Consider the following 12,345-nt stretch of genomic DNA (forward strand, 5'->3'; position numbering starts at 1 on the left):
ACTTTTCAGAATGTTTTGGTGAGAGGAGCTGTTCACTTTGGATGATCTATCAGCAGTTGATGTCATGTGGGAAAAGTCTTTCACTTTTTTCACCACTGTTGTCCCCAGGGAACAAAGCACTGGAACCAGTAATTATTTGTTTTATAGGTCTGGAATGGTGCTCTCTTTCTTGTGGTTTGGTTGCTTTTCTTCCCAGGTAGATAATTCAGCATAGATGATGCCCAGTTTTCTTACTTGTTACATGGTCTGCAGAATGAAACTTTAGTGTAAGGTGCTGTTTAGTCCTTTGGCAGACAAAGTTCTTTGGGTGAATCTGATATCTTTTATTAAACCAACTTACTTTTTTTAGCAAGTTTTCAGGTTTAAAAACCCTTCATCAGGCTGAGGAAGTCTCTGCAGTTGGTGTGTGCTCTTCCTGGATGGAATGAAGTATAAGCACTTGTGTAACTATATCCACAGATGGGGTTTTTGCAGTGCTAGAAGCAATAGGTAGTTAACAATACCTGCATGAATTAACAAGGGGGTTGGACTTGGAGAAATTGTCCAAACTTTCATTTTTACTTGACTTCAGATTATCTTTTATGGGAGAAATGAATTATGGTCGTGCTTTGTGCTGAAACTATTTGCTTCCCTCAGTATTGCAGATCAACAAGGATGATGTGACTGCTCTTCACTGTAAAGTGGTGTGTCTTATTCACAGTGGAAGCTTCAAGGAAGCCCTCAGTGTAATCAACACACACACAAAAGTGTTAACCAGGTGAGTAACCACAAAGAAAATGCAGAAGCCCTTAGGGCAGGTGCCTAGTTAATTGGCAGTAACTATCACTAGGTTTTTTTGGTGTTAGCAGAGATGAGACAAGACTATTGGCCTAATTTAGAGGAATGAACATAGGGCTGGGAATTGAGAACATGCAATTCTGAACCTGGCTGTTCCCCATTCCTGCTAATGCTTAGACATCTTTTACTGTCTTTGCTAGGAGCACTCATGGGCATACAGTGGAGCAGGTGCTCATGTGAGGGATATTCACTATGTAGGCATTTGCAGGATTGAAGCCCATGTCCCTCTGGATCTCAGACTTGCCAGCTGTGATGTGGTAACTGAAATGCTTGCTTCCCTGCCTGTCTCCCTGACAGGGCTGTTGGAAAGTGCTAATATTTGAACAGTGATGAATGTGACCAGTGCAAAATACAAACTCAATAGCGAGACCTCTGTGGTGCATCCACAGGTTGCTTCCCTGTTGGGAAATGAGACTTACCTGTGGACAGTAGGAGCACAGAATGGAGCATATTGTAGTAGCTGCAGTCATGTCAAAATAATCCAGATATTTTCTTATTTCAACTGCAAATATCAAACCTTCCTGAATCCTTTCATGAATTCCATCCTTCTCTGAATACTTGTAACTTAAATAACAACCCAGTTTCTTTAGCCTTGCATAAAAATGTATACTGGGGGAGAGTAACTAAGTTCTGTTAACTGAAGCTTTTTCTGCATAAAACACTTTTTGCCCAGCTGCTGGTCTTGTCGCATATATTCTCTGCAAGGAGAGTTCCCTCTGTCACAACTGAGGCGCCTATCATGGCTAATGCTCTGTCTTCTCATTATTAAGAGCATGTGTTACTCCTATGACTCATTCCTTTCTTATATTCCCATCTTTGCTCCAGTATGATTACAGTGTCTAGAAATTTTTTTAAATATGAACCCTGTGCTTGGAAATTGCCAACAGATGAGCCATGAAGTGCATGCTTTCAGTATCTGTTAAATTCACATAGTTTTGCCTTTTTTAGTTTTATGTTTTCATTTAGCTTGAGCAGTCATGTTGGGGTTAGCTGGGGAAATGTGCACCAAGCTCGTATAAAATAAGAACTGTTTCCTGTCAGTATGTTTTTAGGCTTATTGGGGTCAGCCCTGTGAAATATCATTTAGCCTAACAACTTTGTTACCAGTTCTGCTATTTTGTTTCTATTACCTAACTTCAGAGTTAGCAGTTCCTAGTTCAGGAGAGATTGCATGCCTCATATTTTCTTTTTTATGCAGAGTTGAACATCTGTGCTTTTAGCTACAGGCATACTTTGATGCATCAACATTTGCCTGCTTTTAAATGGCTTTTTGTGAAGCTTTTCTTTGGTCTGCCTTGGAAATGGATGCTCTTCAAAAACTAAACAGGAAGTCTGCACAGCCATGGGAATCTTGCCAATGTGGAGTGGGAATCTGAGCTTCTGACCTGTATCTTCTCAGATTACTCTTTGCACGGGGAGAAAAGGAGGGCTTGCGTATTTTTTCTCCAGTTTCAAGTCATCAGTGCTCAAAAGATAGATGCTTAGTTACTGAATCATTTAGTGCCTGCATGTCTTGTTCTATTCCTCTTAAAATGTGGCAGCCTTTCATGAATAATTGTGGGTGGTTCAGTAAGGGTTCATGCATCTCCTGAGGGGTGAGGGCTATAGATGGAATCAGTTCTTTCATGGCCCTGCCTTGTTATCTTTGCAGTGACACCATTGCCTTTGAGAAGGCCTACTGCGAATACAGGCTGAACAGAATTGAAAATGCCCTGAAAACCATTCAGAGCGCCAGCCAGCAGACAGACAAACTGAAGGAGCTTTATGGACAAGTGGTAATTATGGCTTTGAAAACAGTACATACAGTTCATGATGGTTAGACTGATACATCTGTACTGAGAGGCATTAAGAAACTGTAGATGTGCTTTCCTTCCTTGCAGCTGTAACTTTAAAGGCTGTACTTTATGTTCTGGCCCTGGTTGGTTCAATGCCAGAGCTCCCTCTGACTTCAGTGGGGATTAAAATGTCAACCCTGCTTTAGTTGGCTTGGAAAGCCTGGCCACCTGCTTGGGCAGCAGGCATTATTCTTGCATAGGTAACCCCATACATTTTCTTCCTGGTCTTCCATTTTTACTTCAGCTCAAGGATCTGGTTCCTCTGTTTCAGAAGACAGGGTAGCTTCCTGGCCCAAAGTTGACTCTCATTCTTTGCCACCTGACATCACTCAAATCTGGTCTTGGGGAGAAGCAGTCCCAGAAGAATCATTTCCTTTTCCCTATGTGAGCCAGATCAGCTTTTCATCCTTGACTTAATACTTCATTTGTTTCTACACATATCTCTTGAGATGAGGCATCTCGATGAGGTGCTCAGTGTTGGAACTGAAAGGAAGGAAGGAACTGTTCTTCCTTTTGTTTCCCTGGTAACTCAGAACCATCCAAACCTGAGGAAGCAACAGTTTTTTTACTAAAAAAACAATGCCTGAAAGTGGTAATTTAATTGAATCTACCCCTTGAAGAATCTGACTTTGAATGTTGGGAAAGAATAAAATGGAAGATAAAGCTAGCTTTATTTTTCAAGTGTATACTTTTCAGATCTTCCTTGTGGTACTTGTTCAGGTGTCTGGTACTCAAACCAATTTCCTTCTTTCCTCAGTTGTATAGGTTGGAGCACTATGATGACTGCTTGGCTGTGTATCGGGATCTTATCCGTAACTCCCAAGATGACTATGAGGAAGAAAGGAAAACCAACCTTTCTGCAGTGGTTGCAGCCCAGAGCACCTGGGAGAAAGTGGTGCCAGTAAGTAAGTGTGTGTTTGTACTGGTGTGAGAGTGGTCCCTCTCCCCTCTATTGTGTCCCTGATGTAGCCCCTCTGAAGGTGCTTTGTGAGGCTTGTCAGGTTGGCAGTATTCTCCCTCTGTAAACCATCCTAGACAAGTGTCCGTCTAACTAATTCTTAAAAGCTTTGGGAACAGACCTCACCTATGACTACCAGGTATAGTGTCCAAAACATTAAAAATACCCTTTAATTTGCCACAGGTAAGGTAGGGTGAGGGCACTGTCAGTGCTAGCTAACTGCACCCTTCCTTCTGGGGCTGTTGTCACTTGTCTTCCACAGTTTTCTTGGCTAAAATCCAGTAAGCATCAGTGGCATCAGCTGACTTCTGTTTGTCCTGGAGGCTTTCTATTCCATGACAGCATATTCTAGAGGATGTTGGTGACCTCTGTGTGTGTTGAAGATCAGTCATGAGATCACTTCTTGTGGTTCAGAGGCTGTTGAACAAATTCATGCTGTGTCAAGATTCTAACTCTGCTCACATGACTCAGACTTAACTAGTTACCTTCCTGCCAGCGGCTGTGTTCCACTGGATACTCCCATTCTTATATAATAAAGGGCTTTGTCTGTCTGTCTGTCTGTAATGCTCTTGAGGCACTCTGGTTAGTGAAACAACCAATCAGAGTGCAGAGTGCTGCCATGACGGCGGGGACAGAGAGGATAGAGTGGGAGGGCGAGGCCAGCATTGCTGGCCTGGCCTCTCCCCTCAGCCCTGCTCCTTGGAGGCAGCACAGCACTGCCATGATGGCAGGGACAGAGCGGGGGTGTGGGCGAGGCTAGCAGTGCTGGAGGCAGTGGTGGCGCAGGGTGCTGGCGGAGGCCGGCGGGGGGGGCCCCCCCCCCCCAGCTCCTGGGAAGTGGCGCTCTGTCTCTGCCCATCCCTGTTATTTTTGATGGGCAATTGACTAGTGACTCTATATCTATGTGGTGTTGTTCCCATTAGCTGCAGCAGATAAATGGCACTGTTTGGTTTCTGTTTGATTGTATCCATTAAAGCTTGAGCAAGTGCAACAGGATGTGAATTTACAGTGACTTTCCCAGACAGTGCAGTGACAGAAATTGCCTGTATGTGCGAATTGGCTTAGGGTCATAATCCTGCAAAGTCTACTTTTATCCAGGGAAATTTTACTAATCTCTCTATCAAAGGAAAGACCCTTTGCATATTGCTTTTAGGTGTTGGACACATGAAGCCATGTACATTTTTCTAATCTGACTTCTGATGTGAAAAATCTGTTTTTCAAGCATTTAACCACCTACATTTGCTCCATGCTAGGAAGATTTGGGTCTCCAAGAAGCTACCTATGAACTGTGTTACAATGCTGCATGTGCATTGATTGGGCAAGGCAAGCTGAATGAGGCAATGAAAAAACTACAGAAAGCAGAAGGTAAGGACACAGGGAAAGATCTGAGTGTGTTGTCATTTGCTGCATGTGCACACATTTGGAGGGAGGGAACAAGGAATTGAGTCCTGGTCAAAAGTGGAAAACAGAGCTGGCCCTCTTTAGGCCTTCCCACTACAATTCCCTGGAAGTGTTTGTCCAGAATGGTTGAGAGTTGTAACATGCACCATTCCTTTAATACAACCCAGTTTCTTTAGCCAGTTCTTAAGGCTGGACAGATCTAGCTTTAAAGGTAAACAGGGAAATAATAATAATAGTAAATTCATTAAGTATTGGTTGTCAGGAGGAGTTGTCTTCTGCATACTTGGTATGTTCTCTGACTTGATGTATGTGGGAGAAAGATAAGAATAAAGTCATTCCTTTTTTTCTGGCATTACAAACATAAGCCTAAAAATTGGTAGAAGCCTTATACTTAATATCCACAAGGAGCACATAACAGGCCCTTCTTTCATACTGAAAAAGCAAAAGCCAGGAGGCTAAAGAATGAACTTTTCCCGAACTTGTCTTTTAATTATTTCTTCTAGATCTGTGTCGCCAGTCACTCTCAGAAGACTCTGTAAGTTTGATAATGAGCTGAATCATTTGTATTTTCAAAGTGTTTGGTGATTTGCCATGTGATTTTTTTTTTGTTAAGTTCCCATATGATATTTTGTCCATCAATAGTCCTCCCTTCTGCCTGTATTGCCCTTCTACTATCACCCTTGGTGTCTGAGTTGTAATTCTGCATAGTGCTGAAATGCTCATTCTTGGAGATTAATTTTTTTCTTTGCCTCAATTCTTGTGTGGTCACTTAGACAAGGGCCCTCTGGGTGTGTAGCACATCAGTCTGACGCACCTTCTCTGTGCTGGTATGAATGATTGCAAACTGAAAGACAGTGAGGAATTGAGCGCATAAGTCATGATTCAAATTAGCACATCGCAGCAGGTGCCTAGTGCCTAGCAAATTAAGCACTCTGGTTTAAGGGTGATTTGTCTGTTGTTATATCTGGTAAACTTTTTCTTTTTGTATTGTGATTTATACTTTGCATTTTTTTAAATCATGTTGTGACTGACTTGCAGGTGTTCTGTGTAGTGGTGGGGATTGAAACTAGTGATGCTGCCAAACATCTTTCTGCAAAATGCTGAAACCAAGTAGTGTAAGAAAAGAGATTTCATGTGGTTTTGCCTTAATTTTTTTTTTCTTCCCCCTTCAGGATGTGACTGAGGAAGACATTGAGGCTGAACTGGCTATTATTCACGGTCAGATGGCCTATATTATGCAACTGCAGGGTCGCACAGAAGATGCTCTACAGCTTTACAATCAAATAATCAAATTAAAGTAAGGGCTTTATTGAAATGAGCTCTCCTTTCACATGGGATGAGGTTACTGCATAACAGCTGTGTGTTTTCTCATTTGTCTGCAGGCCAACAGATGTGGGATTGCTTGCTGTAATTGCAAATAACATCATTACTATTAACAAGGTATAGAATGACCTATCTTATTTCTTTGCAAAAATGCTTCAGAAAGCTGAATGAACACAATTCTGCAGTCATTACACCCAGAGTTTCCACTGACATTGTCTGAAGTGGAAGAACTATGCTAGCTTATAAGTAATGCTAGAGAACTATGCTAGCTTATAAGTAATTCTGTTTACATTACTGCCCTAATCTTTCCATTATTTTTAGTGCCAAATGTCTCAATCCTGTAAAAATTTAACTACATAAATTTGCATATATATGATGGCTCACATTTGCAGGATTTGGAGATTTATAAAACTGGAGTGCACAAGTGTATGCATGTGAGGGTGTGTTTTTCAGTTACATGACTGAGTCAGTTGGAGAAATGTCAGTGGTTGCATTTAGGTATGGTATGTTTGGATTTCCATAGCTGGCTGTAAGCATTGTGCAGGCACATTGTGGACATGAGGCCTTTGTGCTCCTGTCAAATCCAAGTGAATGACTAAAATGAAAATTACTTGCGCATTTGTGACTTTTATATGAAATCTTATGCAGATAGCGTTTGTGATTTGCATTCTTGCCAAGTCTCACATTATCTTTTTTTTTAAATGTTTGTCTGGCAATTGTGTCAGAAATCTGCTGGTTTTTATTTTGAAACTCCTACAAATCTCTGCAGTGTAACAGTGTGTACCCAGCAGAGTCAGCTTGGCAGTGCTTTTTCCAGAGGCAGGTGTCACTTGCAGTAGAGGATGCAGGTCTTAGATAATATTTGTCCCTTCTTTGTACTCTAGTTAGTGATGAAATTTTTAACATTGTTATTAGAGGTGCATCAATATATCGGTTCGTATTGGATCGCCACTGATAAAAGGAAAATTGACGTTATTGGCAGTTGGCTTTTTTTGGCCAGTGTAGGTGATAAATCTCAGTGATTAAATGCTGCATGCATGCATGTGGGGGAGGGAAGGGTTGTGGTTGTGGGGGCAGATTGAGGCCTGCATGGTGAGGGAAAGGGTGGAGCTGGGGCAGTGGCAGATGCTGCCCTGTGGGAGCCCACATCAAGCAGCTCACCCTTACCCCGCAAACAAATCCAGGGGGCACATGCCTCCTCCGTGGGTGCACGCAGTGGTGGGGAGCCACTCACGGTTCTGTCTTGCACCCTGTCTTGGCTGTGCAGTGCCTGCCCCACTCCCTCCCTCGCTGTGGGGGCCTTGATCTGTGGCCCGCCGCCGCCCTGCCTGTGCTGCCGCCGCTCCCCCCCCCCCCCCCCCCCCCCCTGCAAAGACGCTATGCCAGGCTGCATAGCGGGTATCGGATTGGTGTTATTGGCCACAAAAATCTTAATTAGTGCATGGGTGTAGGTTGTAGCCATGTTGGTCTAAGGACATAGGCAGACAAGGTTCTTTGGGTAAATCTGATATCTTTTATTAGACTAACTCAAATTTATCAGTGCATTGCTTTTACAGAAACTGGCATAATTTTTCAATTAAACTCCTTAGAACGAAGAAAATTTAGTTTAACTTCCTTGTAGCTGATTAGCTGATATGTTTGGATGCCTATTTACATACATACCACTGTTTCAGTTAGTTCACATTTTGAAGATTTTCAGCACACCTAGAGAGTCAGTTACTCTTCAAATAAAAGCTAAGGTGCTGAAGCACAAGGTGTAGGCCTCATGAGAGTTTCAACTTCCTGAGCTGTGAAAAATGCCCCAAATTCAGCCTCTCCCAATGTTTTTCCATTCTGCCTCATGAGACGTTTCTTTTAGATGTCTAAGTTTTATATAGTGTTGCAAAGGCTTATGGGCTGCCTTGCTAACTTTTATTGTAAAGAGAGCAAACCTTCCCCATAACAAGAAAAAAAAAGTAAATGCTCTGTAGAGCAAGTCTTGAGAGAAACACTTAAACATTGACTACTTTACAGGGAGCAGTTACCAAGACCTTATTTTTTCCACACAGAGGAAAGTGATGGGCTCAGACCCTGCTCTAGCCAGCTGTATGTGCTAGTAGCACCATTCTTGTAAGCCTGGGTTTGGCTGTTTTTCATGCCAGTTGGGATTTTTTTTTTTTTTTTTTTGACAGCAGTAGGGAATGGAGGAGGGACTTGGGCTGTCTCTGTTTGGATGGGCCAGGTTCAATGCCCTGCTCCACTTTAAGCTTCCTGTATGACCTTGGGCAAGTCACTTAACTGCTTTGTACCTTGTACCTCAGGCTAACAGCACCAATGTGTATGCAGGAGGCCCATGAGAGTGTATGCAATAAAGATTGGGAGGTGTTCAGATAGTATAACGGAAGGGGCTTGATAAGTGGGCATAACATAATCATGTTTTCCCAAGTTGCTGTCTCCTCACTGCCCCTCTGTTGTTTTCTCTCTAATGTTCAGAGCTGATGAGCAGTGGTTCAGGTGTGTGCCTATGGGTGTTCATGGCAAAGGATGAGCAGTGCATGCATATGGGAGAAGGAAGATGGGGATGGGGTTGCGGGGGAGGGCTTTTTTGAGACAAAACTCAAATTGGGATCTTAGGCACCTCCCAGATGAGCAGCATAGTGAAATTGGGCTTTGCTTCTCTGCTTCTGTTTCTCACAGGACCAAAATGTCTTTGACTCGAAAAAGAAAGTGAAGCTGACCAATGCGGAAGGAGTGGAACACAAACTCTCCAAGAAACAGCTCCAGGCGATTGAGTTTAACAAAGCTTTGTTGGCAATGTACACCAACCAGGTAAAAGGGGATGCTTCTGCAGATCTCCCAGCTTTCTGCAGAATGGTCTTTCCCTGTCAAACTTGGTTGCAGTTATGCAGAGCTGAAAGAAAGTGGGACTGCCAGGCTTTTCAAAGGTGCTCAGAATCCAGCAGTAGTTATTGAAATGATTTTCTTGCTAAGCCCTTTTGAGAATCTGGGCACTTCGTTTAAGGAAGTTGAGCAATTAAGACAGTATTTCTCAACTTCAGACTCAAGGCACCCCTGGATAGACTCAATGCACCCCCTCAGAAAATGCCAGCTCTTAGTTTTCATTCTTTTTTTTCTTTTCTGATGGTGTAAAAATAATAGAGCAGTTTCTGTTGCAAAGAACTCAAAGACCACAACTATGGACTTCTGTTTGAAACTATGGGTTTATCTTGTGACTCATGTTTTGTACACCTAACTGTGCTAGTGTAGTATGGCACCCTGATTGAGAATCACTGATTTCAAAGAAACATCCCTTCCTTAAATGTTTCCAGTCTAAAGCACTCATAGTGGGCTCCTTTGTTAGTCAGAACATTAACTAACATGCAGGGTAAATCCTTAATCTAGTTTATCTCAGTTTTTGTTACAGTGATGCTAGCAGCAGTTTTCGAACTGAGCTGCCCTGTCAGTTTCAAGGCTGCTGTTTAAAGCAGGGTTCTGAGTAACAGTGTAACCAGCCTAGGAATTTGCAAACAGCTGTACAGAGGCTAGAGCCTATCCTCTGGGCCATAGTTTCTCAACCCGTGGTATGCGTACCCCTGGGGGTACGTGAGACAGGCAGGGGGTACACGGAACGGAAACCCCCCACAGCAAGGGGGCACTGCTGCTCCCCCTGCTGCTGCTGGGTTCACGTCCAGTCGTTTGCCCCCACCCCCAAGCCGGCCAAAGGCTGTTGCAGGAGGGGGAGGGCAGGCACACACATACCTGCCTGTCGGTGGGAAGTGTGTGGGTAAGTTTTCTTTCTTTTTTATCCTGCCTGGGCTTTGAGGGGAGAGGGGCAGACCGAGACTCCCAGAGTGCAGGAGAGGCAGGGTGCTGCCCTGCACCCTCCTGCGCTGTGGGGACTGGCCCCATGACCCGGCCTGCCCGGGACACAGTTCACTGTGAGAGGGAGGGCTAGCAATGGCACTGGGCTCTTCCAGGTGCTCAGGGCAGGCTGCGGTGATACAAGGGGGGGCTGCTGCCTGCCCCCCCAGTGCCGCCCCTTCCGAACATGGGGAAAAGCTCTGTGCTGCTGCCAGCCCTGCCTGTAGCCAGCCTGGGCTCTGGGGCAGCTGCAGCAGTCAGGCTGCAAACAGCTGCACCGGGCTCCACAGCTCCAGCATCAGCTCCATGCTGGCAACTGCATGTGCACCTCAAAGCAGAGAACAGGTTTATCCCTGCTCCTGCTCTGAGGCATCCGTGCAGTTGCTGCCAGCACAGAGCTGATGCCGGGGCTGTGCAACTTCTCCCCATCACCCCAACCCCTGCTGCTCTAGAAACTGACCTAACAACTTTATAGGATTTCATGCTGAACCAGCTTCTAGTAGGGACTGTTGAAGTGAAATTCTGATGGATTTTTGCTAGAAGTAAATATATGCAGCTGCCTATGCAGGAAATAACAACTTAGCCCTTGGAAAGGCAAGTGTTAGTCAAAAAAGTTGTCAGGAGACTAGGGCAGTTGCACAAGGCTTCCCTTCTTTTTCCAGAAAACTTAGCAAAAGTCAGCTCCCCATCAGTGCATTTCTTAAACCCCCCCACCCCCCATCCATATGCATGCAGCCTAATGGGATGACCAAGGTGTGGGAAGGATTTGTATTATGGTAACCTGCAGTGCTCCATTGGGCAGATACTTTTCCAGATGTGTTTGTTTAGGCACTAGCACCGTAGGGCCTGCTCCTTAATGTTCTCCCCTGTCCTTTCTGAGGGGGAGTACAGTTGCACTAACTACCCCCTAATCCTGTGCTCTTGTGTCCCTCAGGCAGACCAGTGCCGCAAGCTATCAGCAAGCCTGCAGTCACAAAGCCCCGAACACCTGCTCCCTGTGTTAGTCGAGGCAGCCCAGCTGTGTCGTGAGAAACAGCATGCAAAAGCAGTCGAGCTTCTCCAGGTAGGTGACTCAAAGCCTTGTGCTGGCCTCAAGACCACTTCCATTTTTGCCCTGGCAGTGCAGGCCAAGAAGCAGGCTTTTTCTTTGCCTCAAACAGCAGTATTCAGTACATAAAGCAGTCTGTAGCCCTCAAATGTAAGGTACTGCAGGAACCCAGCCCTCTGTCAGTTGTCTTCAGTCACCCCTGAGTTTCCTTGCTGGTGGGTTCAGCATACAGTGGCCAGTCTGGCTTGTTCCTTGTATTTTACATACTTCCTCCTACTCAGCAGTGCTTTTCTCCAACTACAGTGGAAAACCTCTATAAGGCTAGTGTCGTCTTGACAAAAGACCCTTGTTATCTGCTGTGGGAGTAGTTCCAGGGTTGCTTTCCCTCCCTCATAGCAGCATGATAGATGGCAGTGACAGAATGGTGCATGCCTCCTGGAAAGGAGAACTTTGTTCTCCCTACACAGCATGTAGCTGTGCCCATGGTGTGGTGTCCACATCCACTTTCCATTCCTTCTGGCTAGTGGCCTATGTGAGAAAGTTGTGCCAATTTAATTTAACTGGCAAGGTTGGTTGAGTAGATGTGATGATATTTCTTATTAGACCAACTGAGTACTTGGAAATATGTTTTTAGCAAGCTTTCGGCTCCCTATGCCTGACGAAGGGTGACTGCCCAAAAGCTTGCTAAGAACTTTTTATGTCGTTAGACCAGCACGACTACAACCAAAAACTCAGCTTTAATTTTAACTGGCATTTAAACTTGCTGGGTGGACAATATCTGGTTTGGCTTAAGAGTGTCTTCTTTCAGTTTAGTGTACACTGTCTCCTAATTGATTGTAGCCAATTTTAAATAATGTCCGTGCAGCTTATGGAACATGCACCTTAAATGTGGAAGCTTAAATAAGGTCCTGGCTATTGTGACAGGCATCACCTTGGAGCACTGCGGTCATCAGCTGCTGAGTGGGTAATAGCATCTATGAGACTCTCACATACTTGAGTGAGAGGACTCCTGAGGCCAGTCAGGACAGTATTTTTGCTATAAGTGATGCTCCTTTAACTCAGAGCTTGCTTGGAGATGGTGCTGCCATGAATATTACTCTTTC

At 44.4% G+C, this 12,345-nt stretch overlaps 1 protein-coding gene across 1 annotated transcript in view; it reads left to right on the top strand.

Moving 5' to 3' along the window:
• Positions 1–12,345, top strand: part of SRP72 (signal recognition particle 72) — a 24,582-nt gene that overhangs the window by 1,322 nt on the left and 10,915 nt on the right. The window contains 9 exon segments of the mRNA XM_006027767.3: positions 637–757; positions 2,489–2,612; positions 3,430–3,573; positions 4,884–4,995; positions 5,535–5,566; positions 6,204–6,328; positions 6,414–6,471; positions 9,031–9,162; positions 11,129–11,257. Of these exon segments, the coding sequence (XP_006027829.1) occupies positions 637–757; positions 2,489–2,612; positions 3,430–3,573; positions 4,884–4,995; positions 5,535–5,566; positions 6,204–6,328; positions 6,414–6,471; positions 9,031–9,162; positions 11,129–11,257 (977 nt within the window).

Source organism: Alligator sinensis, unplaced genomic scaffold (assembly GCF_000455745.1).
Source record: "Alligator sinensis unplaced genomic scaffold, ASM45574v1 scaffold989_1, whole genome shotgun sequence".
Lineage (NCBI taxonomy): Eukaryota > Metazoa > Chordata > Crocodylia > Alligatoridae > Alligator > Alligator sinensis.